General features: G+C 46.7%; 1 protein-coding gene across 3 annotated transcripts in view; it reads right to left on the bottom strand.

Moving 5' to 3' along the window:
• The window catches only part of LOC108549651 (protein pangolin, isoforms A/H/I/S), a 259,130-nt gene that overhangs the window by 23,967 nt on the left and 207,513 nt on the right, over positions 1-27,650 (bottom strand). For all 3 annotated transcript variants that reach the window (XM_017903145.1, XM_017903146.1, XM_017903147.1), the window contains exon 2: positions 10,923-11,070. In XM_017903145.1, coding sequence (XP_017758634.1) covers positions 10,923-11,070 — 148 coding nt within the window. The remainder of the gene's footprint in view (positions 1-10,922; positions 11,071-27,650) is intronic.

Below are 27,650 nucleotides of genomic sequence, written 5' to 3'. Positions count from 1 at the left end.
TCGAAGAATTCGATGCAGCCTACGCTGCGTTTAATATTCAACTGTCAAACGAATTCGTTGAAGATCCCCGAGAACAACCGCAATTTACCGTGAAGTATCTAATTTTTCTAAATTTTTCTAAATTTTTCCAAACGCATGGGACTCCAGTATAAAACTCACCCCTAAATCGAAGAATTCGATGCAGCCTACGCTGCGTTTAATATTCAACTGTCAACGATGAATCAGTTTCAACTGTCAAACGAATTCGTTGAAGATCCCCGAGAGCAACCGCAATTTACCGTGAAGTATCTAATTTTTCTAAATTTTTCCAAAAACATGGGACTCTAGCATAAAACTCACCCCTAAATCGAAGAATTCGATGCAGCCTACGCTGCGTTTAATATTCAACTGTCAACGCTGAACCAGTTTCAACTGCACCGAATTCGCTAACGATCCCCGAGAACAATCGCAATTTACCCTGGATACTTTTTCATGGGGGTAGTTTGATTCGCGGCGACACAGTGCGCCGTCGGCGTCGCGCCTGCTGGCCGCGTATCAACGGATGCAGGATAAACATTATTACGGGCGAGATCAAAGAAGAACGATCCGATTGGAGGAAAGGAGGACTATGTATTTAATATCGTGCCGGTTTGCACTACAAACACGAATCGGATGACCCGGCGAACGGACATTGATCACTGGCCGCACATCCCTCGGCGACCATCGCTCTGTGTCCACCCTCTGGAGTCTCTGTTTGATAATAATTTGCGTGGCATACGATATTCGTAAGGGACGAAGTTACTTTCTTAACCCCTTCAGCGAAAATTGCAATTTCGGTTTAACAAAGTTAGACGAAGAAGCAGCTATTTAATTTAAGATTCTCGAAGACGAACCTAATGTAGGGTTGGGCTCAGATTCAAAATAATTAAGTGCAGAAGATATTACTGCTAATTACTAGTATTATTAGGGGATATTATACTCTTTGGGGCACGCCGAGATTAAAAGTATCCCACTTTTTTGATGCACCGTAATGCATGGTGGGACATTTTTAGTCCCATCTCGAAATATTGCAATAGCTGCACGCACATAGATTTATATATCGACTCATTTACAGTAAAGCAGTTGGTAATACCTTGTGACAAATGTTATAAATGTATTCGCTCGTGTTGGCAATATTTAACATGCCAGTAAGGTTTATTGCGACAATCTTCTTTTTCTGATTTTATGTTTTTACATTACGTGATTCCTTTATTAGTAAAAATATACCAATTTCGTTTCATTTAAAAGTCAATCAAATTTCCATGCAACGTGGGTCTATTTTATTATTTGAAATCCCGCAAAGAGTTAAGGGATGAAAATTCTCGTTGCTGTCTCATGACAAGTAATCAGAATTACCTTCTATTTACTCCTTCTACTAACCCTCCCGAATAATGATGAACCCCCGAGAATAGATCGATACACGATACCACTGTATAAATCATCCATCACCCGGTGAAGTCATTCCTGCAACATCGACGAAACCCTCTTGTACCCTTGTGCTCTTACCCGATAAAAGGAGACTCGTAGAAACGTTTCGTGTCCTCGTGCGCTTACCAGAAGCCCCCAAAAACCTCCCTCGTTTGCAAGCCGCAGCGAGCTCCGACGCAAAAAGAAGTAAACGCGTTTCCCTAACTCGACTTGGAAGAAATAAAAATACAGCGGTATCTGCCGTTCGAACCCTGGCTCTACCCTATCGATAATTACTCGAAACCCGCGACAGCACCCCCTCCGTGCTCGCTGTCACCCCGGATCGTCGTTACGCGAGGCGCAGCCACGGGGTGACGTAGCCGAGGTACGGAAAAGGGGTGCGCAGCTTTCACAGTGGCGGTATCTAATACATAACCGGTATACGTGCTGCAGAACCGGTCGCGGCCCCCGAAGAGCCCCAGAAACGTCGACTGCCGGCTATAAGTGGGGTGCCTTTGGCGAGGCGAAGTGTAATTGGCTTCATAAGGGTCGACGAGAAGCGGCCGGAATATCGGCAAGCCTGAAACCGCTTGACGAGGCCAATACTTCTCTTTCCCACCCTCTCGACCCCCTCCGTCGTCGTTGCCCCTCTTCGTTCGTACGGACCGACTGTGGATGGACTCTCTTTTCACCTTCCACCCCCTTCTCCTTTTTGCCTTTCGCGGGCTGAACATGTCCCAAAGGCTTGTCCCACAGCCCTCTGCGTCCTGCACTGAAATCGGTCAACGCGTGGTTTTCTAACGATAGGGCCACTCCAAGCCCCCTGGTGGTGTCTGGATAACGACCGTCTACGCGCGGACCATGGAGAGACATCGGTGGTCCTGGGGCACTCGATTACCAGGGTGTGCTGCTCGTTGCTCGCGTCCATCGAACGTGGTCTAGATATTCCGAGATGGAGCAGCTCACTTGCTCGGGTACAGCGTTTCGGCACGCTGTGAAGTGTGGACGATGAGGGGGATTAAGGTTTGGCAGATTGTTCGCTGATGGCTCGTTATTTTGAGCAGGTTTGCCACGACGCGATGGTCGGCTGGCTAAAGTTTGATGGAATTTTGGAAAGTTCGTTTTCCGCGCTGTATTACACTCGCGTTACAGGCACTCGCGCGGGGTTCGGATAATAGGCGTGATGCCGGAGATTAGAGGAAGTTGGATGAAATTGTCAATGGTTCTTTGTATTTTGTCAATTTTCTATCGATATTTCATCGATACCTTTGATTCTTTTACAGCAAGAATTTTGCTTAGTGTCCCATGAGGGAGAATCTTCATTTTTAACGCATTGAGCTCGGTACCGACGTTACGACAAAAATTCAACGCTATTCGGATGCAAGACAGTCAGAAATTTGACTAAAAAATCGTCAGGTTTTGTAATACGTGCAAAACCAAACTATATTTTTGTTTAGAATGTTTCAATAAATATTGTAGCGATCATCGATCCGACTTTGAGGATTTTCTTGTAAGTACTTGGGAAACCTCCAAATCCTATATAACATATCGTCCTTTCAATAGTATCCTAGTCTAAGGCAGGGTAGCTTTATTGATGAGTCCACTAGCAGGCCTAGGACGAAACGCATCCCTTCATTTTCCTACTGTCCCTTCTAACGACTACACTACCACAGAGGTTACCTGTGACCAGCACGACATCAATGACTGTGGGGGGAGGACCCCCGCAATATCACTAAAATTACTACATTTATTTTTAACTATGATACTGTCGGTCCCCAAGGACCGACGGGGACCAACAGGGACCAATAGGGACGTCGGGCTCAACGTGTTAAACATAATCGAGGAATTTTATTTCGCTTTGAAGTGGATTACACCTGCCCATCTGTTTTCACCCTATCGCTTCAATTATAGAATCTAGGATTAGCAAACTCGTTAATTATCAATTATTCTGTAAAACCAAATCGATTCAAATCTAACAGTTTCACGCGTAGTTTCCTTACTACCCGTCTGACCATGGAAAGGACGATCTACTTGGACTCGTTTCTTCTCTAAGCTTATCCAACAAATTCCCTTTGGTGACCTTCTCGCTAGAGAAAAATGGCAATTCGAAGACTTCCTGATGGTTTTCCAAATATATATAATATATCCATAAATTCCAAAATGGTAAATTAGAAATCGTATGCAAATTAAGACGTAGAATTATTCTGCTGCCACGCATCATTGCGCTATCTTGAATTTCATATATTAATTAACATCGTCCTTCAAAATTTAATTAAATGACTGTGGGTCGCCTCTCGAGTGCAAAGGATTAAAATTAGAATTAGCAGTTTCAACGAAACGACGAATTATACCTCGAATGATTGCTCGAAATTAAACCAGTTTAGCACCTATATAATAATATAATCAGCCAAACAGTTGCCAAGAAGAAAAAAGAAAAAAGAAAGGGATCAGAAATCGATCTATCCAGTCTTCATCCTCGCACGAAATTGCCCATCCTACCAGCTCTATTTCAAAGTCGAAGATGATTCATTTAGATCGGCAGTAAAGGGTTGGCAGTCGGTCTCCTTGCGGCGGAAGAATGGAAGCCCGGGAACGGAAGACAGACGAGTCGATATCGAGACTCGGTCTCGGTTCACAGGGTAAAAAGAGGATGGTTCGGGTGCAGTGAGCGAGCGCGTAGGAACGCAGGAAGGGGTCGTTATCTGTCCGATACCGTGTACGAATAAGGTAAGGGACGGGAATTAGAAGTACGAACCGCGGCGGAGAGCAGAGCAGAAGAAGCTGGATGATATAAGGGAACCGGGACGGCGGGGGTGGAGCGGGTGGGAGGTGGGCTGAAAGGGGTGGCTCGTAATATCCTGGCGAGTCCGCGGGCTCCGTCATGTGTGCTTAATCACTTTCCAGTCGACTCGGCAGTCTGCAACCCCATTATCGGGGTCTCACCACCCGGAAAATTACTCTTTTATTCTCGAACAACTCGAGCTCCCGGTGTTCCGTATACCGCGATATTCTCTGTCTTTCCGTCCCTCGCCCCGTGTCCCGCCTCCTCCAAGCTTCTATTCCTTGCCTTTTCCCTCCGGTCGACGACTTCGATGCTTTTCGACTATTTTTTCCCCTCTTCCTCCTTCTCCTCCCCTTTCTCCCCCCGAGATGAACAGAGAATTCCGTGGCTTCGTCTCATCTGCGACGATCGTCTAGTTCGCTCTATTAAAAGGTATCGTTAACGTTTTCCCGGTCATAGTTACCGGCGGAAGACACCCCCGCAGGTCTGCACGCGTGCCCCCCAGGGGGAGGAAACGCGGATCCCGGGGTTGAAATCGACAAAGGGATGGAACGCCGAGACGGAGGGTTAAGTTCTCTGGATACTGGATCACGACACTTTAATCGTACACGGGTGTCGCGAATTTCTGAGGGACGATGTAAAGGGGGTTAATGCAGGGGGTTAATACCTCGAGTATCCAGTTATCGTACATCGTAATTACTCGCGAAATTATGTCTCGTAACTCGATCGAGAGATACGTCAGAATTTTTATAAATCATGGAGCTTTTCATTGATACCACGGATATACGCAGAGAGATGTAATTTGCGTGAAAATGGATTGGAAAGTTTACGGAGAAGACACGAACTGCGCGAAGGAAATAAGAAACGTATCATCCAGAGTGCAGCAGACTTTACATCAGTGATCGAGGAACAGATTTGATGACGACGAGATATATTTTATGGGAATGAACTCGGGACGCTGGTTGACAGGATAATTCCCTAGAAATTTCCCTACCTCGATACAAAAATTCTCCTTTTACTCGTGGTGTTTATGAATATGCAACAGAAATTACGTCGACGTTCTGAACTGTCTTGCAGCTGCAAGTATCGTAGACAGTAATTTGAATTTCGCTTCAGTTCGTTAACTACTGCCGTCATATTCTATTTACTACCTGCAGCATTTAAAACACCTTATTTTCCATAAAGCATTGGTGAGCGATACGCAACGGCAGAAAAATCCATTCTAAATCGACGTTATAAGCATCGATTGACGCTCGAGTACCTTATCTCCCCCTAAATATCTCGAATTACTGTTTCGGAAGTCAGAACACCTGTACTTTTAGGCTCGACTGATTTTACGAGCACGCCATTTCGTTCGAACCAACCATACGTGACTAGGCGTAATATCGTTTAGTACTTTCAGAAGTAAAATACGAAGAGATTCGGAGCATACCAGAAGCTACTCCCCTGAAAAATTCGACGATCTTCGTCGATTCTGTCTAATCGATGGAGCATCGAATCATCGTCGAGCACCGTTGGCAAGGATCGTTGACGAGGATCTTGCACGATCTCGAGGACTCGGTGGGTACACCCCTCGGAGACCGTGGAAAGAATAACTTTCGCGAAAGAAGGACCTGGTTCGGGCTGGCGCGCGCACTCGAGCAGGCACTCGAGGTCCGCTCGCGATGAGGATACGTTCAAGTGGTATTTTAACACTCGAACGAGAGGAAAAGTGTATTTACGGCGGCGCGAGGCCGCGACACACGCGTGGAAAGCCCGACAAAGATGTCAAAGTGACCGCTCGAAGCGGCGAGAAAACTGGAGAACCTACTCGTGAAGGATTACGGTGCTCGAAGAATCGCAGCCGCCGGTGAAAGAGGCCGAGTGGCTTTCCGCTCGTGCACGCGCGCGCCAGGGGTGCCACAGGGGTGGCTATGATACTCCTGTCTTGTTTGACGTTCTATTATGTCCATTAATCGACTGGTTTGATTTACTTCCAACGAAGATCCATACGGTTGGGTTAGGTCATTCTCCGGGCGTGTAGAATGGGGTGCAAATTGTTTGGGGCGAGTGGCTGCAGCCTTTTATGAATTAGGAGTACATTTGCGTCATTGTAACCGCTCGTGGTAGTCGAGAATACATCTGTGGAGGCGAAGGTTGAAGTAGGTTAAGGACGTTAACCCTGCTACCCTCGTTGAGCTAACGTCACTCTCCATGAAACGAAAAATTAAGTTTTAAATATTCCTTTACCGCATTTATCTCGTTTCTTTGCTATTCGTCAAATTTTGTACCGACGGTGCTATAAAAATTACGAAAACAGCAGGGGGGGGGGATAGCAAGAACACCAAAATTAATAAATTACAGGTACACCGAGTGATACAGACACCTGCTGTACATCGTGTACCCTGGATCTAATTCGACATTTCGTGGGAGCAACAAAAATTGTGCATCGGTTTCTATTATAAACGATAAACGAAGGATTTAAAGAGCGAAAAAGCAGGAAGCTCGATCGAAGATGGAACCTCGAAAGCCATTGCATCCGACACACCGGAAACTGCCCATCCACGAACGAGATAACCCGTGGCCACCGGATAGAAGTGGCATGAAAACGAGATAAAAAAGGGGGGCAGGAAGATCAGGGAGAAGGAGCGACTCGTAATCGCGACGGAAGCGAGAGCCGGCAGAAAGCGGGAAAGAGAGCGAGGCAGAGGAGGAGAAAAAGAGAGAGAGAGAGAGAGAGAGGAAGACAAGAGATGGCCCGTGGCGGGGGTGGCGCGAGGAGAGAAAAATTAAGCGGATCAATGGTGGAGCCCCGGCGAAACGCCGGGATCCTCTCGACCCTCCGCGTCCTATCCTATCCAACCCCACCCTACCCCCACGGCTCCTCTGTTCCATGGAATCCTGAAATAAACACGCGGCGGAGATCGAAAAGTGGAGCTAATTAGAAATATATTCCTGGAAGCGAGAAGGAGCGAGATCGAGCGAGGAAGGGCGCGCGGCGCGCTATAGAGGGGTGGCTTCTCTCGTGGAGAGACGCCACGGGGTTTCGAACGTTGGAAACTCTCGAACCGTGGAGAGGACATAGCGCGGGACAGAGGGAGAGAGCGGAAAACGAAGGCGCGAGACGGGGACGGAGACAGTGGTAACGCACAGGTAGGAAACGAACAGAGGGAAGGAGGACAGAAACGAGGATGAAGAGACGGCGGAGGAGAGGAAGAAGAGAAGCGAGGGAGAGAGGGGCGAGGGGAGGGTTGAACGAGAGAGGTGGCGGCGGTGCTCTCGGTCGGGTGCTACGTAGCACGAGAGAACGGGTGAGAGAGCGGGTGAGAGAACGGGTGAGTGAGTGGGTGGCGGCTGAACAGCGGCGAGAAGCCGCGTAAGGGGAAGAGAGAGGGCGAAGATTCTCTGTCGTCCTCGTGGCGCAAGAGGGAGAGGAGGAGCGAGGGTGAACTCGAGCCCAGGGGGAAGGAAGGAGGCGGAGGTGGTGGCGAAGGAGGGCGGGCGGGGGAGGGAGGGGACAAAATGCTCGCTCGTTTGCAAGACAAAGAACCCGAGCCGCCGTACGAACTCGTAGTCGTGCATAAACGCTATCAACCCCATCTACATATTCCAGGGACCTAGGGGACGTGGGTGAGCAGAGGAGGGTGGCGAGCGAGGTAGGCCCGAGGCAGAAGGAGAGGAGAGAAAGATAGCGCGCGCGCAAACACGTTCAGAATCTCCAGGTCGGGCTTCCATCTCCGTTCCTCTCGATTTCTTTCTCCGTCCCCCTCGAAACGATACTCGGAGACCTTCGAGAAAGAGAGAGAGGGAAACCCAGCGATCAATTCGAATTCGAATTCGAGTCGTTCTCTCCCTATTCGCGATTTTTCCTCCTCCGGAGAGATCTCGAGGAACCATCGAAAGGCTAATGGAACGTAATCGAAGTTGTCGAACGGAACAGCCGCGTCCCTGTTATACTCGGTTCTAAAGTACACCCGACGTATCCAACTTCGCGATAACCGCAGAGCAGACCAAGAGAATCCCGGGTCCTAAGAACGTGTTCCGCGGAGCGCGTAGAAGCTGCCACGCGAGTAAAAAAAAGCATCGACTTCGAGGGTTAATCAAGTGCTTTTCCGCGAATTAATGCGAGACCACGCGGTGCTTCAAAACCGATTCCCTTGCCACTCGACCTCGTCCAGTACCCTCCCGAAAGGAAAGGAAAAAGAAAAGGGGGAAGAAAGAAGAAACAAGTACGCGGTCTGTAAAAATCCGTGTCACCGTGGAACCGGTAACTATGCGGTACCCCGTGATCACCCTCGATCCGCGCACGCGGAGCAGAATAACTACCCCTAGCTGAAAACCGTCGGTACGCCGGGGAAAATACATCGGTCATCGACTGTTAATCCACACTGGCTGGCGAGTTGATAGCGAGGGGTTCCCCAAAGGCAGGAGAGAGGCGGTCTCGGGGGCGGGTGCAACGAGGGTAGGAAGAAGAGAAGCTGTAGAAATAGAGAGGCGGGTTGAAACCCCCTTGACCCGGCGCCAGAGGGAGGCTGCATGCCTGGCTGATTAGCCTAATGGTGAGTCCTCCTCTTATTCTCCTACTTGACGCCAGTTCGCGAGCCTCTCTTCTCTCTCTTATCCCACCACCACTTCCGCTCCGTCTCTGTCGGTCCCTCTCCTTCCCTCTTTGTTAACCTCTCTATCCACCCTCTGGGGACGCCCGGTCTTCCTCTCCATATCTCCCTCGGCGTTCGAGCCTCGGCATCGGCTGCGGACCCTTCACTCGATAAGAAATATTCCTTCAATTAGGACCCCGTAGGAATATCAATGTTTGCACGGCTACCAACAACCGACCACGCGCAGAGACACAGACGAGTTTTAATTTGCCTCGAGAGCAAAGGACACTGCGCAGCTCGCGAACCGGGCCTACGAGGCGGTCTCCCTCCAGAGGGTAGCTTCTTCGGACCATTCCGGAAACGTCACGGCGCTTTATCCGACGGAAATTCACTTTGAAATTCTTCGTTACGAGCTCTGTTTAGCTGACAGTCGAATAATCCGGATGCACGCAGCGTGGAATTTCCTGGCTCAGCGAGGAATTTCGACGGGTGCACGGAAGGGGTGAGTTTTACGCGTTCGATTAGGAAAAAGCTACGTTTGGGATTCGAAGAATTTCCCGAGGCTGTTTACACGCGCGATAAGAAGTCGAGTGATGGATTTCAAAGTTGATCGAGTTGGTCATCACTCTGCTTATCACTCTAGATCCACTCCCTTTACTACGATAAGCCTACGTGCTTTCAATGGTAAATACCTTGCATCGGCGTGTTAAATTTAGAGTCAGATTTGTCATCATTAGCTGATAAAACGAACAGACTAGTTCGTATTCGGATATCGAATTAAGAATTTTTCTTTCGAGAGTGTTGAGATTTAACATATCGCAGCGAGAGTACCTCGAACGATTGTCGGCGCGAATGACGGAGGGATCAAACGATTGTCGGTGCTAGTGACGGAGAGATCAAAGGATTGTCGGTGCGAATGATGAGCAGAGCGAGCGAATGATCAGGTTAGATTATGCGTGAAAGACGAACGAGTTCTCAGAATGCGCGTGCATTTTTTGGGGTGCGTTATTGCAGTGTGCCCAGTGTGCATGAGAATAAAAGAAGGCTGAATTGCGAAGCGGGGATCAGTCGTTGACAAATTTAGTCTAACAGTCGTCGAAAGTTCTGACGAATCGCACACTTTAATCCCTAGGAAACATATTTTAAACCTAATTTTCTACGCGAATCCGATTCCGTAAAAATGGCAGAATTTTTGTGAGTCGCGATACTCGAGAGGAATTAAAGTTTATATTCGGCTGGTTGCGTTTTATGGGCGGATGGAATCGCGATGTCACGTTGCTTATTGTTAGTCGAGACTGGCCGCAGACGAAACCTGTTTATACTGTTCGCATATGACAGGGATGTTAATATTTGCGCGGATCGATAGAGTGAAATGATACGCGAAGAGTTGCCGCGAGCCAGACCGTGTTGCGCTATTACAGGGACGAGAGAAGTATTCCATCAATTACAATTTGAGAGGGTTGTCAATATTTGCGCCGACACTAGCGGTTTAACTTCGTAAAAGAATTATTGATTCAACCGATAGCACGGGGTGGGATCTCCGTCGTGTATGTTTTGTGGAAAGTTGAAGCCAGTTTAAGGCTAACTTTCGGGATCAAGAAGAACAGGGGTGGGTGCTGTTGGGTGCCAATTTCGTGTCAACGACCGTACTAACTTGGCGTTTAAATATGTCGCGATAACGTCACGATATCGCGTATTCCATTTTACCCAAATAACATACGACCTACGATTTCCCTATTTCCGCCTTTAAATTTCAACTCTCGAAATTTCAAATTTAAATTCCAACTTTTGAAAGTTAAATTTGTATCCCTTGCAATTTCAAATTTCAAGTATAAAAATTTACGAAGTCGAGGTAAAACCTTTCGAGCCATGTTCTTTGGAAAAAAAAGTATCTCGATATTTTAAAAACGCTACATCTTCACCAAAATACAATCGACACCCCGAAATTGTACCAGAAACGTATCAAGAGTACCGCGTTATTCTTCTCGCAAAGGCACCACCTACGTCTAAGAGTAATTCTCCAAAAAATTGTTTTCAAATATCACCTCGAAAAAAAAAAGAAAAAAAATAAGGAAATGAAAGAAAAAAAATATTCAACCTGTTCGAAGGTTAGTTTAAAGCCGATATTCGGTACTCACCTGCCGCCGCGGCTGCTTTACCCGCATCCAGCGTCCCGTACGGTGGAATTCCCATATGAGCAGGCGGTGGTTGAGTCAGGTGGTCCCCATTGGGGCAGAAGAAGGGCAACCCGCTCGGATGCGTCCCCGCCAGGCCCATCTTGCTCGCCTATAAATCAAACGGAGAGAGGGGAAACGGTTAGCATGAACGGCGTCGTGAAATCGAAACAAGTATATATATCCGGCGTCGTTTTCGACGCGGTATAGCGTACAGCCTTGCGTGTCGACGTTGCATTATCGTTATCGAGTAATTAATTAATACCGTGTTGATTAATGCTTCGTTAATGCAGCCGGGTAATTAGCAGTCCGCCCGGGGATATCAATTAATTAATTGATGCCCCGGAAGCATCGACAGGTGTTTGCGTGAGACTATATAAATTGATTTCTTTTCTCTGTCCCGTCGTTTGATCGATGATGCGTCGTCGTTCGTGCGTCTGCCGTTAATTGAATTTCGAAATTTCAAGACATCGATCGTTTCGCACAGTCGAATACGGAGTTAAATAATGCGTCGGAGTATGTGTCGGGGAGGAAAAAAGATTCGTCGCGAAGAGGGGGTCTACTACGTTGCGAAATATCCAGAGGGTGAGAGACACACACGTACGATAGGAAAGACTCGTGGACGTCGAAATAAAAAGATTCGATAATAATTGGCCCCCGATAAGGATAGCTCGATTTATCGAGTGCCAACTATAGTTATCCTTGATCAAACAGCCTCCCTGCGCCATCGAAACCGACCCATCTACCGCAACGTTCCCACCACCAACAGGCTGCTTTAACGATCGAACAAAGGTAGTATCCGATTCTTTGATCGGCCCCGTCGAGTACCATTTCCGTTCCTCCCTATTTAACATAGACATTAGCATCGTTGTCGTCCACGGTTCTGCGTCCCGCGGACGGTCCCGTCGGCCCAACAAGGACGGACGAGGACGGCTAAAAAGCCCTCCTCCTCGTCGAGGAGGAAATATAATATACAATTCGATAAACTCTCGAAGGGGAAAGCGCGCTTATCGAGGACGAGCTCGAGCATTAATTTGCAAAGACGGCGGCGCGCGCTCCTCGAACGTTCGAGGGTTCGTTCTCGTTCGGCTTTTCCATTCGCCGGCTCGACGACGACGTATCGCCCAATTCGAGTGGCCCTTCAGCGTCCTCTCGCGCGACGAGTCGCGTCCCTTCTTGTCCCTTCGCTCCTTGCTTCCTCGCTCTTTCTCTCTCCCTCCTTCTCCCTCTCTTCCTCGCTATTCTCCTCTTCCTAACAGTCGACGGAAGAGAATTAGTTCAATCTGGCCGCTGCGAAGCTCGCAAGGTCGCTAGCTCTCTCCCACTGTGTTCGTCGTCGACGACCACGACGACCACGACGACCACGACGACGACGACGACGGCGACGGGTTCGCGGCGACGATCGATAGCTCGAGTGGTTGTCTCTTATCAGTCGGTGCTTACCATGAGTGCGGCGGTATCGCGCATCGATCTGACGGCGAGTAATAGTCCTGGATCGAGAGGCTCCCTTTCCATCCAAGTCAGCACCCTCGACAGCAGACCGACAGTCTCTTCCGCGGTGGGCTCGTCTTCCTCGTCCTCCTCCTCCTCGTCCTCCTCCTCCCCGTCCGTCCCTTGTTGCTTCCCGCCCTCGTAATCGGCCCACTTCTCCTCCGCCTCGATCTTCACGCGGCAATGATCCTCCTCGAGCTCCTTCTTCCTCACGCACCACGACGACGGCTCGTTGCTGCCGCTGCACTCGTCCTCGAGGATCCACTTGCTCAGCTCGTCGTCGCTGACCTCCAGACCCACTTCTCTGGCCACGTTCTGCAGCTCGATCAGAAGCATCCGGTCCTCCTCCTGATCAGCCGACGCGACGTGCACGCGCGAGGACAAGGTCAGACCGATCGCGTTGTTCGAGCAGCCGATCGAGGCGTCGTCGCGATCGCGAGGCAGGATCCAACTCCTGGCGAAGGTCTCCGATCGGATGCTCAGCCAGGCCCGGTGAAGATCGGCGAACGCTTCCTTCAGAGTGAACCTTCGCAGATAGGCTGTCAGAGGATCGGCCTCTTTGCCGGGGTTCGAGATGTTGCGATAGACACCGTAACAGGCTCTCGAGAGCACTCCGGTAGCCAGCCTGACTCTCAGCTCTCTCACCACGATCCTCGTCTCGAGGCAGTCTTTCGGTACGACGAACAACCTGACCAATCCATCGGCTGCCACGCAATCTGCCTCCGGTGGTAAGTAATCCGCGGTCTCCGCGACCAGGACGGCGCCATCCGGGTGCATGGCCATCGCCGTCACGGCGAACTCTCGATGGAACCACCAGAGGAACAGGTCCACCGTTAGAGAACCCCTGCCTCCACCGGCGTATATCACCGGCTGGCTCAACATGTTGACTCGTCTGAGGCAACGTGGCCGCCAATGGCGACCGGTTACCAGTAGCCGCGTCCTGTGGTGGCCCTCGTGATCCGCCGCCCCCACCACCCACACCCTCTCAGCGTCGCCAGCTGTGGCGACGGCGGCGGTGGCGCGGCGTCGTCCAGGCAGGTCCCGCCAATCCAGGAAGGACACATGTGCGAGGTAGATTCTGCTGCGATCGTAGTTCTCCAGAGCGTTCCGCAGGCTCTCGATAACGGAGGCGTGAGAGACGGTTGGGCAGCCTCTGAGACTGGCCTGAGCGGACAGTTCGGTTACCTTGTCGGAGGTGGTGGAGACGGAGGAGGAGAACGGCGAGGAGGAGGAGACCGTCGAAGAAGTAGGAACACAGGTGGACGACGTGGAAGCCGTGGTAGCAGACGATTTTCCGGTTATCACGTCCCTGACACCGCGTGCCCTTACGGAACACTGTCTCTCCTGTTTCCTCTTTCTGATCCTGTCTTGGTGAAGCTCGTTCCCGTACCTCCTCGCGTCCGCGGTACTAGCCTCCTCGATCGTTCGATCGTTCTCCTTGCGAGGATTATTCTCCCGGGAGATTGCACCGGTAGAGGTCGGCGAGGTGGAGTGTGCCGGCGAGGAGATGTTGGACGGAGGCGAGATGGACCTCCTGGATGACGCGTCCGTGGATGAGGACAGGGCTGGCGAAGACAACGACGTGGAGGAAGATACCGTACCATCCCCGTGATTGGGATCATCCTGTCGATCCTCGTTCGTGGCGATCCGATCGCGGTGGCGTTGCCTGCTGGTCGGCCATCGTTGCACCAGGGTGCCGTTTTCACGGGGCTCGAGGCCACTCTCCAGGGGCTGGCGCATGCGCGCCGCCCACGACGATCGACCCTCGCACGCTGCCACCGCAGACTTGCTCGTTCTGGTCGTCGTCGTCGTTGTCGTTGTCGTCGCTGTCGTAGTCGTAGTCGTAATCGTAGCGTTGTCGCTGCTTCCGTCCACCGATTCGCCACTCTTAACGATCCTATCCACTTGGCCCACGTCTGCGGCGACCTCTTCCGTCGCCTCCTCCGCCGTATCCTCCTGCGCCGTTTGTCGACGCTGCTGCTGCTGGTCATGCTGATTCTGCTGCTGATGATTAGGGCCGCGCACAGACCTCCCTTTGGCGGTCGCCCTTGGGTTGAGGCGCGTGCACTTACTGCCACGGGGCGACATGATCGTCGTGGTGCACGGTGTTGTCCACGATGTCGGCCGTAGCGTTCCCGCGATGGACGAATCTGCTGGCCAGCGGTGGCCTGCGAATCCCACGGATTCGGCGAGCGTTCGGGCGAGCGTTCGCGCGCGCGCGACCGTTCATCCACGGCGTGCCGGCTTCGCCTACCGAGCGATGACTGAGCGAGCGGCCGCGACGCAGCCGTCAAAGGCCGGAGCGGGAACTAGAAGGCTTTGATGTACCGCCGCCCCGGCGCGCACAAAGCGAAAGCGGCCCCGGCTCGTTGGTTGGCATGCCACGGGGGCGGGGGCGGATAGAGCGAGAGAACGGGAACACGGGCGAGCGCGCGCCACGGGAACCGAGCCAGAGAGAGCCGGGGAGAGAGAGAGAAAGAGAGAGAGAGGAGACACGGCTGCCGCCAGGAGGAACTGGGCGGCAGGAGGAGGAGGACGACGGGGGAGGGAGAGAAGGAGCACTCGCGAGCTGCAGCGGGACAGAGATAGCACCCAGCGGCGGATGTACAGTCACCGAGAGCTTGGGACAAGATACACGCGAGAGGTTTCCGCGACGAGCGAGGGGGGGTGCGTGTGCTCTCTGGGCCTGACTGGCTGACGATGGTCACTTGCGCGAGTTAGGTTAAGGACTACGAGTCACGACGAAGTATGGCGATGCGAAGCTGGATCAGGGTGAATGGTAATCGATGACCCATTTTGAAACCTTCTACGCCAAGTTTCGTCGCCGCCGAAATTTCTTCGTCGCAGACGCAACTTTAGACATCGAACAGATAGCCGTCCGCATTTTGCAGCTATAGTCTCTAATCGCAGACTTTCCTCGAGACTCACCGGAACTCGAACACACTCTCGCGAGGTTTGTCTTCCTAAATAATCAGAGGAAGAATCGTAGTCTTCTCTAATTTTTAATCCGACAATTTTTACCTTCGTATGCGCATGATTTTCCTATCTATCTTGTTTTCCGTCGAGTACGAGTCAACGAACTATACGTACTCCATACCACGTGACGCGAAATATCATACTCCATCGATAATCTTTCCGTTAAAACGTCTCGCATCCTCGACGAGCACTCGCGACTATAAACTCGAAAAAGAAAAAAAAAAAAAAAAAAAAAAAAGAAAACGCAGAAAATTCGAGAAGATAATAAACTGCAACAAACCAATAAACACTATCCGTTATCGAGAAAAGTGCACAGTTAAGCCTGTATAAACGCTCTCCACGAGGGGTGAGTGTACCCGTCTCCGTGTCGCAGAACGCAGTTACCGGAATAGACGTTCCCCTTGGAAAGGGGGTTGATCGAGCGAGCCGCGTTTATCGGTGCTCCAATTTGCACGGCAGAGAGGCAGACTCTCGCGAGGCTTTTTTTCGTAACTGGAGCGAAAGATCAGCGCTTCGAGCGATTCGAGAGACGCGTATTGGCCGATGTTTCGTTTTAGGGGAGTAAGACGCGATCGGTCAGACATTTATTCCGAAACTCGCCTGTGCCCTCGACTCACAAACTCGTTAAAAATCGCGATTTCTCGGCGAAGAATAATTTTTTAAAATAAACGCCTTGAATTCCAGAATATTTTCGGTGAAAAATTTTGTCAGATATCCCTTTAATTATTGGCCCCCCCCCCCCCCTTGGGAAATCGCACAGGGTGGAAAATGTTCGTCGAAGCGAGGGTGAAAGATGATCGGGCGACGTGAAATATCACGGTTTCCGATTATAAGCCAGAAAAAAGTGACCTATCTACTCGCTACGCTATCTATTCACTTTGGTGAAACGATTAATTGAAATCGACGCCGATAACGACGCGTCGAGTGTTGGCTCGAACCTCGATGGCGTCCTGGAGCTCCATTAGCCTCGAGTGTCTACGTTCGAATTCAATTTTTACCGACCAACACGGTTCGAAATTTTAGTAAAGCTGTTCTTCGACCGTGGCGCGCATTTTTCCAAGGAAATAAAAAATCCCTCTTCGATATTTGCCGCAATATTATTAAAATAGCCCGATATAGAGATTGATACCCTTCACCTTTCGTTCAGGCACCCTTCAAAAAGCATCCGCGGTATTATACAAATGACAGTAAAAAATATCGTACATTTAGATCCTCTGCAAATTGCTCGATTGCTTGGCAGAGTGCACGATCCGTGCGCAGCCCGAGCAACAAAAGACTCGAACCCACAGAAGCATCATCGTATTACGATTCTTCAAAATAATCCTTCATTCCGCTCTCCGATCCAATTGTCATCACGGTCTTTCGAATCTTTCTTTTACGCTACAATTATCATTCGAATAATTCGTAGTGGAGAGCAATCATGTAGAACGAATACTAGAGACGTACTTGTCTGAGGTTCCCGGTGTCAGAGGTATAGCGAATTGCAGGAGAAAAAGGACCGCAGGATATAATATACTCGGACCTTTTCCTCTTTACATGCACAGTTCTATATGGGTAGCACAATAGCTAGTACCGTCTTCGTATCAAGACCTTTCTACTTATTTTATACCATTACCATTATATGTATACTCTATACGCGAGTACCCAGTAGTGTACTAATTATATCACAGATAAATATAGTTTTGTTGCAAAGAAATTTTATAACAATTTCAGCACCGATACGAGCAACCACATATTTTTAATTCTATCCCCCTCTTTAACATTGCAAATCCTGATCATATTAAATTTCTATTTTAGCTATTTTATATCATTACTTCACTGTATATGCGAATATCCGCTATACTAATTATATCACGAATAAACATAGTTTTGTTATAGAAACAATTCATAACCAATACGTGCAACCTTGTCCATCACACCAATTTTTTCGAACCCTTGTGTTGCAACCCCACATTTTTAACTATGTCCAAAGCTACCAAGCTCTAAAGTCTCTCCAAGTTTCCACGATCTCTCTTCCTCTTCGATATTACAGTTTTTCGACATACTAAATTCCTATTTTAGTTATTTTATACCATTACCTCACTGTATGTGCGAGTATCCGCTATACTAATTATATCACAAATAAATATTATTTTGTTGCAAAGAGATTTTATAACAATTTCAGCACCGATACGAGCAACCACATATTTTTAATTCTATCCCCCTCTTCAACATTACAAATCCTGATCATATTAAATTTCTATTTTAGCTATTTTATATCATTACCTCACTGTATATGCGAGTATCCGCTATACTAATTATATCACGAATAAACATAGTTTTGTTATAGAAACAATTCATAACCAATACGTGCAACCTTGTCCATCACACCAATTTTTTCGAACCCTTGTGTTGCAACCCCACATTTTTAACTATGTCCAAAGCTACCAAGCTCTAAAGTCTCTCCAAGTTTCCACGATCTCTCTTCCTCTTCGATATTACAGTTTTTCGACATACTAAATTCCTATTTTAGTTATTTTATACCATTACCTCACTGTATTTGCGAGTATCCGCTATACTAATTATATCACAAATAAATATAGTTTTGTTGCAAAGAAATTTTATAATAATTTGAGCAATACCAGCAACCCTGTTCATCACACCAATTTATTCGAATCTCCACGTTGCAACCACATATTTTTAACTTTATCCAAACCTACCAAGCTCTAAAGATTCTCCAAGTGTCCACGAATCTCTTCGCCTCTTCGATATTCCAATTCCTCGCCATACTAAATTTCTACAATACTTTAGCTATTTTACACCATTACCTCACTGCATATGAAAAGTACCCATTATACTAATAATATTTTAAATAAATATATTTTCGTTACAAAGGAATTTCAGCAGATATGCTTCATCCCCACTACGAGCAACCCCACTTGACACCAATTTATTCGAAGCTCCTCGTGGCAACCCCACATTCTCGTCTCTATCCAAATTCACGAACCTGCAAGTCTCTCCAAGTTTCCACGAATCTCTCCCCTTCTTCGACATCACAATTCCCCGTCATGTTAAATTTCCGCTTTCTCCGACTGCAGCCTCGAATCCAAAGGAAAATGTTCAAACAGCGATCTCTTTCAGTCTCAGCAGCGAAGGCAACCGAACGTATGCATCCCCTAGGAGCTGGTCTCACCCTCGATCCCCGATTCCCGCGAGCACGACGCTTATCGGCGATCTGGACCACGTGTCGGTACGACTGTCATCGTCGGATCGGCCACGCTAATTAGCCAGGGAGCGGAAAAACTCGCGGAGCTTCTGTGCTCCTCGTAGTCGGCCGCGCGGGGACACTGCAGCGGCTTAATATTGCAAATCGGATTTAGCCTTGGGCGCTGGTCGCGCATGATTATCGGCGTGTCGGCATTTCATAAACGCGTCCACATCAAACGCAGCTGGTCGGTCGATCGCGATAATATTTGTCACGTAGTTGCGGTGCGCGGCGGCGGCGTACGTATCGCGGATACAGGCTAATCGATCGGCCTTCCTCTCTGTAGCCCGGCCCGCTGGTATATGCGTGATTACTTTCCGGTACGCGTTGTCTCCTCCACGTCCGGAATTCGAGTCTCGCATGCCGCCGCGATCCGATCTAAAGGCCCGTCCACACGACACCTGGCGGCGACCCGTGCACCGCACCACGGGCTTCTAGCGTTTCTACCGTTTCGCTCGTCGTACTCGGATCGTCCCAGGGAAAGATGCGTCCGCCGTGTGCAGTTGTGAAAGGTGAGAGGGTTGTCGCAGCGTTTTATCGCAGTAGTCTCGGATTGGGTTAGTTCGGTATACCATTGTCGTTTTTCCCCTCCTTTTTCCCTTCCTTTCGCGGACTTTTTGGTTTCACGTTTTCAGACCTGGCTTCTGCAATTTATCTCCGACGAGATTAAGAAACGTGGAAGGTGAATTTTACAGTGGCTTGTTAGAAGTTTGAGCGGTGTTTCGTAGGTGTAGTTTAGTCGAGCATTTTTGAGGGATTTTTTGGAAATTTAGTATGGGAATTAATAGAGGTGACTTTTAGAACCCTACTTTGAAGTTTTAGGATATGTAGAATGAGGATTAAAGAGCGTGTTATGGGCTTGGATTAGGTTTCTTAGGGGTAGTTTCGTGTGTTGGTGTAGTTTAGTAGGCGATTGTCGTTTTTGAAATTCTTTTTTGAAATATTTGGGGAATTTGGAATATGAAGTAATATTAGGGATCCCTAAAATCTTTCTTTGATGCTTTTAAGAAATGTAGAATGCGAATTAAAGAGCTTGTTGTAACTTTTGGATGTGTTTCACAGGGGTAGCTTTGACTTGGTCTCGTGTAGTCAACAATTATAGACTCTGAAATTCTTTCTTGAGATTTCTATGAAATTTAGAAAGCGAGATAATATTAGTGATCCCTAAAATCGTCCTCTGAAATTATTAAGAAATCTAGAATGCGAATTAAAGACCTTGTTATAACTTTTAACTGTGTTTCACAGGGGTAGCTTTGACTTGGTTTAGTGTAGTCAACAATTATAGACTCTGAAATTCTTTCTTGAGATTTCTATGAAATTTAGAAAGCGAGATAAAATTAGTGATCCCTAAAATCGTCCTCTGAAATTTTTAAGAAATCTAGAATGCGAATTAAAGAGCTTGTTATAACTTTTAACTGTGTTTCACAGAGGTAGTTTTGACTTGGTCTAGTGTAGTTAATAATTTTGGCCTTTGAAATTCTTTTTTGAAACGTTTAGGAAATTTGGGATGTGAGATAACATTAGTGATCCCTAAAATCTTCCTCTGAAATTTTTAAGAAATGTAGAATGCGAATTAAAGAGCTTGTTATAACTTTTAACTGTGTTTCACAGAGGTAGTTTTGACTTGGTCTAGTGTAGTTAATAATTTTGGCCTTTGAAATTCTTTTTTGAAACGTTTAGGAAATTTGGGATGTGAGATAACATTAGTGATCCCTAAAATCTTCCTCTGAAATTTTTAAGAAATGTAGAATGCGAATTAAAGAGCTTGTTATAGCTCTTGGCTGTGTCTCACAGGGGTAGTTTTGGATTGGTCTAGTGTAGTTAATAATTGTGGCCTTTGAAATTCTTTTTTGAAACTTTTAGGAAATTTGGGATGTGAGATAACATTAGTGATCCCTAAAATCTTCCACTAAAATTTTTAAGAAATGTAGAATGCAAATTAAAGAACTAGTGATGGGTTCAAGTTAGTTTTCGCAGGGGTAGTTCTATTTTGATCTACTTTAATCCCTGGTTGTGGTTTTCGTGACTGTTTTCAGTCATCTTTTCAATATTCGTGATTCACAGAAGTAGCTTAGACGTAGTTCAATCGTTAATTCTGGCTTCTATCCTTTTTTCCACGAATGACTCGTGGAATTTCTTCCGAAGGTTGTTAAGAAACGTAGAATGCTGATCAAACCGACACTCGAAAGATTTTACTATTGTCAATTATAAGATAAGCTTCAATTCGATTTGTAGATCAGCTCGATTCGTTCTTCTCGAGACTTTTAACAGACCGTGTGTAACTTACAGCGATTTGTAAGAGGATTTACTATCACGAGGATTCCGGTAGTGACTCATTACTGGTAGCAGCAATCTACCGATGCTTGGAATAATTTAAGCATGACACGGACAACTGTTCGATACATTCCGAAGCTTCGTTCAAGCTGAACTTTCAGTCACAGTTTATCCCAACTTGCACCAAATGAAATTTTGCACACGCGAACGTTTAAAAAACTCCGCAATTATTCGCCTAACTTAACCAAATCTCTCTTCCAAACCGTATTTTTCCGTACACGGAATAAACAGTCCAGATGATCCCGAATTTCCCACGTTTTTCTCGCTATGGAACGAAAACTCGAATGAAAATATCGGAAGAACGATGATTCGAGGAAAATGGAGCTTCCATAAACCTCGAAGCGAAGAAGTGGCGTGTGGATGGTCCTTAAAGCACAGGCAGCACGGCTGAAAATCGCTTTGTTCGACACAGTAGATCCGGACCGTGCGTGGTACGGCATTAGTCGGCGCGGCTCTCCCACGGAAATCGTTCCACGCTTTTCATTCGTTCGATTGAACGCTGCGCGATTGAGTCATTAACAGCTGGCATTGTGCACCAGTGCCGAGAATCGGGATCCACCGGCACCGGATCTTTCGAGTCCAAGATTTCTACGAACGAAAATCTTGCGGCTGTAATCGGGAGAACAGATGGGTTTGCGGTCTTCGGGGTCTGAAAGGGAACAAAATGTTGGTGAAACCAGTGGTATGACTACAGCCGAGTGTCTGTCAAATGATGTTCGGGAAAGAATAACGAAGAATCCTTGCCGAGGGCCCTTGCTCGGGAGTCCGGCTTCTTTCCTTATGCGCAGGGGGCAGAAAAACGTGTTCCAGTCCTGTTCTGATCACGCGCCCTTCGCATTTAGTTGTTTCTGCTCCCTGCCAGGTCTCGTTGAACCAAGTATAAGTACAAGAGCACGGTGACTTCTCCTTTCTGTATTTCCTCCCCTATAGTTAAGACAATGTGGGGGTTGTTCTCGCTTCGAATTGCTGCTCATCGTTCTTCGTTATATTTCCTGTATCATATTTTCTATATCCAGTTTTATGATACAGTTTTGTGATACAGTTATAACCTAATATTAACCCCTTTGCTTAGAATATCGTACGAGACTCGTGGTAAGGAAGTCGGGTCGAACGTGAGTATCACGTGTGAGAGACGTGGTTTATAGATAGGGTCGAACGTAAGTAAAACGGGTCAGACACGTTGTTAATTTTCGTCGATGCCTTTTTGTCTCGGTTACATGTTATTTTCGGCCATGTTTAGACAAAATGGCTCCACGTGAGATCCACTATACTGTTAATTATAACACACGTCATCGGAACTTAAATTGTACAGCCTGTCAATGAGATACGATGCGAAGAAGGTATAAACAGATAACGTAAAGCAGTGAAGACAGTATCTTTGTCAGCGACTGGTATCAAGAATCCTTGGAAAACCTCGAGAGCCAGTTAATAAGTTGCGCTTAAGAATTACACGACCTACGAATACAAGTTGAAAATCTTCGTCGATCGGTCTATTTCAATAAAACCTCGGCAAAGTGTTTATAGAACCAGGGTGTTTGTTGTTGCAGTTACTCGGGAGTCCTTACCATCCTTTCCCTCTTGCACAACAGTACGAAAGGAGATCTATTATCACAGGTACGCGAATGTCACTGACATTCGAATCATCGAATTTTTCATTTTTCGAGTTTTCAATAGTTTTGTAATTCGTTTTCACTGTTGTTCTCTTCACGCGATTATTATTATTCGAGTATACCGAGTTTAGGTATACTATATACTGTCACAGGTTAGTATAGTAGAAATTAGTGCGAGAAATATAGGGAAATATAGAGTCGTAAAATCAACGAAGCCTAAAAGTACAAATTCTCCGATTTTTGAGTAATACCAGACACTTAATGGAAACTCAGTGAGAGATAATAATTTGGAATTATTTGGAATTATTTCTTCGACTATATTATACTATACTATGCTATACTATACTATACTATTGCTATACGATCCTCGCGAAAAGTTAAAGTCGTTTCAAACGATAATTCTGTCCAAAATGCTAAACAGAGTTGAGCAGTCGTAAATTGGTAGCAACTAAGTGGTAGTAAACGAAATAAATCGGAATTCCGAGTAAATCGGCAATTTTTCTATTTCACTGCTCGCTGTTAGATATTTACAGATAGATAACTGTAGACAGCCCCGAGTGTCGGCGACTTTAATAGTGCCATTTCGGTATCAATCGCAGCCGCAGAGTAATACGATAATTTACGAGCGTGATAGATCACTCTCGTCTATTGTGCTTCTAGTGTTAAATAATCTCTCAAATATTTGCCGCCATTAACCATTCGCATTCCCGATTCTCTTTCAATTTTCATCCTAATAGCCCCCAATTATTTCAAGTGTTCTGCTCTCGATGTAAAAGATCGATTGATCGGTGTGAAATAATTTAAATACTCGCTAACTAAAGAAATTCAACATTTGCATATCAGAAATTCTTAACCTTTGCACTCGACCATTTTTTGGCTAAAAAAGAATAGGAGTTGGAAGATATTTTTTTGAGCAGTGAATAAGAAGTCGTATGACAATTAACACGTAGAATTATTTGATTTCGATGCTTCGCACATCGTTACATTATGCAAAATTTCACATATTAATGAATATCGAGCTTCGAAATTTTATCAAATGGCAACTAGAGGGTTAACACTACAACTACCGATTTCTACCGAGTATCTAAACATAGATAAACTGATTCCAGTGCCAATACGAAGACAAGTAAATATATTAATCACAGTTCTGTTTCAATACAAATTCGCATAAATTTTTGCAAAAGGAAAATTCCGAGACCAGTCTTTTTGACTGGCACGGTAGACCTAGCGTTAAATAAATACCAGTCGCGCCGAAAGGAAATGATAAAAATAAAATAACAAAGCAGCAGGTTACCCCCGACAACGACAAACACGCGAGACATGCTCGGAGGAGCGTAAAAACGTGGTTGAAATTACGCTGAACGAGTGTGGAAAAGCAAAGATCCTCCTATCAGCGCGAGACTTTTATCCGGCGAGTTGCTTAGAAAAATTCCACATCCTCGAGTCGAAATTCCGATGGCCGATTAACTGCGACAAAAGGAAAGAAAGGATCGTAGAAAAGTGGACGCAACAGCGCTATCGGAGCCATTACTCACGCAGCGCGACCGGTGTACGCGATATCACGCGAGAGCGCGAAGTGGCGCGTTTCACCGTGGAGAACAAAACGTAGGACGATGGGAAAAAATGGCACGGTGCCCCGTGGCGCGCGTGTGTCCACCACACCCCGGGAAGGAAACTGGCCGTACCCGTTTCTCGCGATTTTAAGCCGCCGTGGAAGGTGTACGCGGTAACACGCCGTCGCGACGCGTTTTCTTCTCGCGCGCGCGGCTCAGCAGCGTCCACGGCGCGGCGTAACTTTTAATTGGGTTATCTGTCCCGGAACGCCGTCAATCCGCGCTGTTATAGGCCCGATATAGAGAGCTTTTCCATGTACCGCCGGTGACCCGAGCGGAACCGTGTTTTAAAGACGATAATCGCGTATCTGCGCGCCCTTTTTCCTCTCCCTCCATTGTGACCGGCGCGTGTATCGACAGAGAGAAATTAATGACACGGTCTGCCGCGATGGCGATAACGTTGGGCCGGATGAAAGAAAAACACGGACCCGGTGAAAACGCGCGACTCAGCGAAAGAATAACGGAGAACTGTCACGATAATACTTCCCATTCCCGACGATTAACCTTACCGCCGATCGAATGATCGGTCCTGCTCGATGGAGTAGGCTGTTATGCTAATCTTGCGAGGAATCGAACGAATTGAGAAACGTGGAAGAAAGAAGGGAGAATCGTGGTAACGATATTTAACGGCGAGAGATATTCAATGGCGGCATGGGTGGTTTGGAGAACGTATATTGCGTTATCGATTACGACGTGGATACGTCGCAAAATTGCGGGAAGATGTATGTCTCTGAGGTAACCGCATTAGAGGAATTCCGAGAACATGATCGAGTGAGAGCACAGGCGATGGAACCAGGTAATCGAGGAGGCTAGATATTATCGATTTAGCTTATTAAATATAGACAGACACCGAGTCATGATCGAGCCGATGTGAAAAAACTGGACTAAATAGCCCGATGAAATAACTTTGGTGGCAAAGATTACATTAACTATCGATAGAGAAAATAAAAATCGAATGAAAGTCTATCGACGCCATTTTAACGTCAAAGGTGGTATTAACAGCCGGTACTATAATGATGAATCTAGATAGATGTGAGATCACTATAGATTTTTCGTGTCAAATTACATTCGTCTGATAATTAGAATTGTAACATGTAACATGTCTATTTCTTGATATTCATCTATGTTTTTATAATTATATGTGCCTGACTTAGCTAAAATTTTTCAAAATTAAATCAAGATGGAGTGACTGATACAAAAATATCATTTTAATCCCAATATAACTCACTGTAGACTTTTCTTGTCAAATTACAGTCATCGTTCGATTAGAATTGTACGTAATACGTCTATTTTCTATTATTCATTTAGGTTTTTATAATTATATCATGAACGAAGGGAATATGTGTCTCACTAATCAGAATCGAATGCTACCCTCATGATGCAAAATTATCTAAAATTAAATCACGATGGAGTGACTGATACAAAAATATCATTTTAATCCCAGTATATCTCATTGTAGACTTTTCCTGTCAAATTACAGTCATCATACGATTAGAATTGTACGTAACATGTCAATTTTTTAATATTCATCTACGTCTTCATAATTATATCGTGAACGAAGGGAATATGTGACTGATTAATAAGAATCGAATGCTACCCCCCATGCAAAATTTTCTAAAATTAAATCACGATGCAATGACTGATACAGGTAAATCAAATTAAACATTCTGATCACGTTATTTTAACCCCAAAAATAGTACCAAGGATTGAAAAAAAAAAAGAAATAAAATCGTATTAAGCAATGGAAGAAAATACTTTAAGAAAGAAATACAGAAAAATACAGGTACGCACTCCGGCAATAAAGAATAGGTGTCTGACTAATCAGAATCGTCTGCTATCCCCATACAAAATTTTTTAAAATTAAATCACGATGCAATGACTGATACAGGAAAATCAAATTAAACATTCTGATCACGTTATTTTAACCCCAAAAATAGTACCAACGATTGAAAAAAAAAAGAAATAAAATCGTATTAAGCAATAGAAGAAAATACTTTAAGAAAGAAATACAGAAAAATACAGGCATGCACCCCGAAAATAAAGAATAGGTGTCTGACTAATCAGAATCGTCTGCTATCCCCATACAAAATTTGTCAAAATTAAATCACGATGCAATGAGCGATACAGGAAAATCAAATTAAACATTCTGATCACGTTATTTTAACCCTAAAAATGGTATCAAGGATTGAGAAAAAAAGAAATAAAATCGTATTAAGCAGTGGAAGAAAATGCTTTGGATCCAGAGTCGGCAAACAGGCACGCAACCCGGCAATAAAGATTCCATCTCCTCCTTTCCCTGCCTCCTTTTCTCGTACGTCGGGACGCCGCCGTGAACCGAATAAGAGTTTACCACCGATTTAACCCCCTCGGAGGCGGTGTTTCCCTTCCGTGGAAAGAAGTCGCGAGATGCTCGCGACTCCTCCATCCGGAAGATCGAATACGAGCGTCGTTCAGCCTCTTACGTGGCGTCAATTCGATTCACCCTATTTCAGATAGAAAAAGCGTCGGAGGAGCAGCCGTGTTCTCCACCCTTCTCCATCCGCGTAACATCGTAAGAGACTGCTACGGCCACGTTAAGAGGGTTGTCGCTTTTCGGGCTACAGCCTCGCGCGGATAGAAACGCGCACCCTTCCCTCTTTCACCCCGCCGCCAGTTTCTTCTGCAGTTGACACGCACGTGGAAACCCGACTCGCTCCGCTGCATCTTCTCCACGCGTAGGTGCAACGCGCGACGCGTCGGCCGACTTTAAGCCGCGGCCAGAAATTTATCGCCCGAAATTTAAGGGTTGTTAACGTATTAATAGAACAGCGCTTGGCGAATGGCCAAGAGAAGAAGATCGGAAGCCGAGGTCGACACGCTTAGCATCTCGTAGGAAGAGTTTTGTCTCCTCGCGTTAAGAAAATTCCGAGCATTCGGGAATCTTCGTCTCGCGAAACGAAGGAAATAAAATAATACTACCGTAAAACGGTCGTTGTAAATCGAAACGGGCAAAAAAAATACGCAGTCCATTTGGTCCTGGAAATTATTTGCATTTGTGATACGAAGCACGAGAATGCCTCGTTTCGACAATTTATGCGCGATAAATTGCAGTAATTACGTTACGTGTAACAGAAAATATCGCACGTTTAAATGCACATCTCCATATTTTTCGGCTCGCCCGCGGCGCCCTCGTATTCCGCCCCCCGTGGAAGGGTTAAAAAATACAAATACACGTTCGACTCGCAGGCGATAACGGGCAGGCTGGTATCGTTAAAATTCACTCGGACTTGGTAATCACGAATTTCCCTTGTCCGTAGGACCCGGTCGCGTAATCCGCGCGTCATACGCGCGCCTGATCTACCCCAAAATTCCCCGGCAACCCCTAAAATTCGCAGAACACGGTGCACGAAATATTCGGCCGGCCGCGCAAACAGCCCGGTCCGCG

Source organism: Eufriesea mexicana, unplaced genomic scaffold (genome assembly GCF_001483705.2).
Source record: "Eufriesea mexicana isolate 0111107269 unplaced genomic scaffold, ASM148370v2 scaffold2119, whole genome shotgun sequence".
Lineage (NCBI taxonomy): Eukaryota > Metazoa > Arthropoda > Insecta > Hymenoptera > Apidae > Eufriesea > Eufriesea mexicana.
The sequence above is the reverse complement of the archived record's forward strand: the minus strand, read 5'-3'. Positions and strand labels throughout refer to the sequence as shown.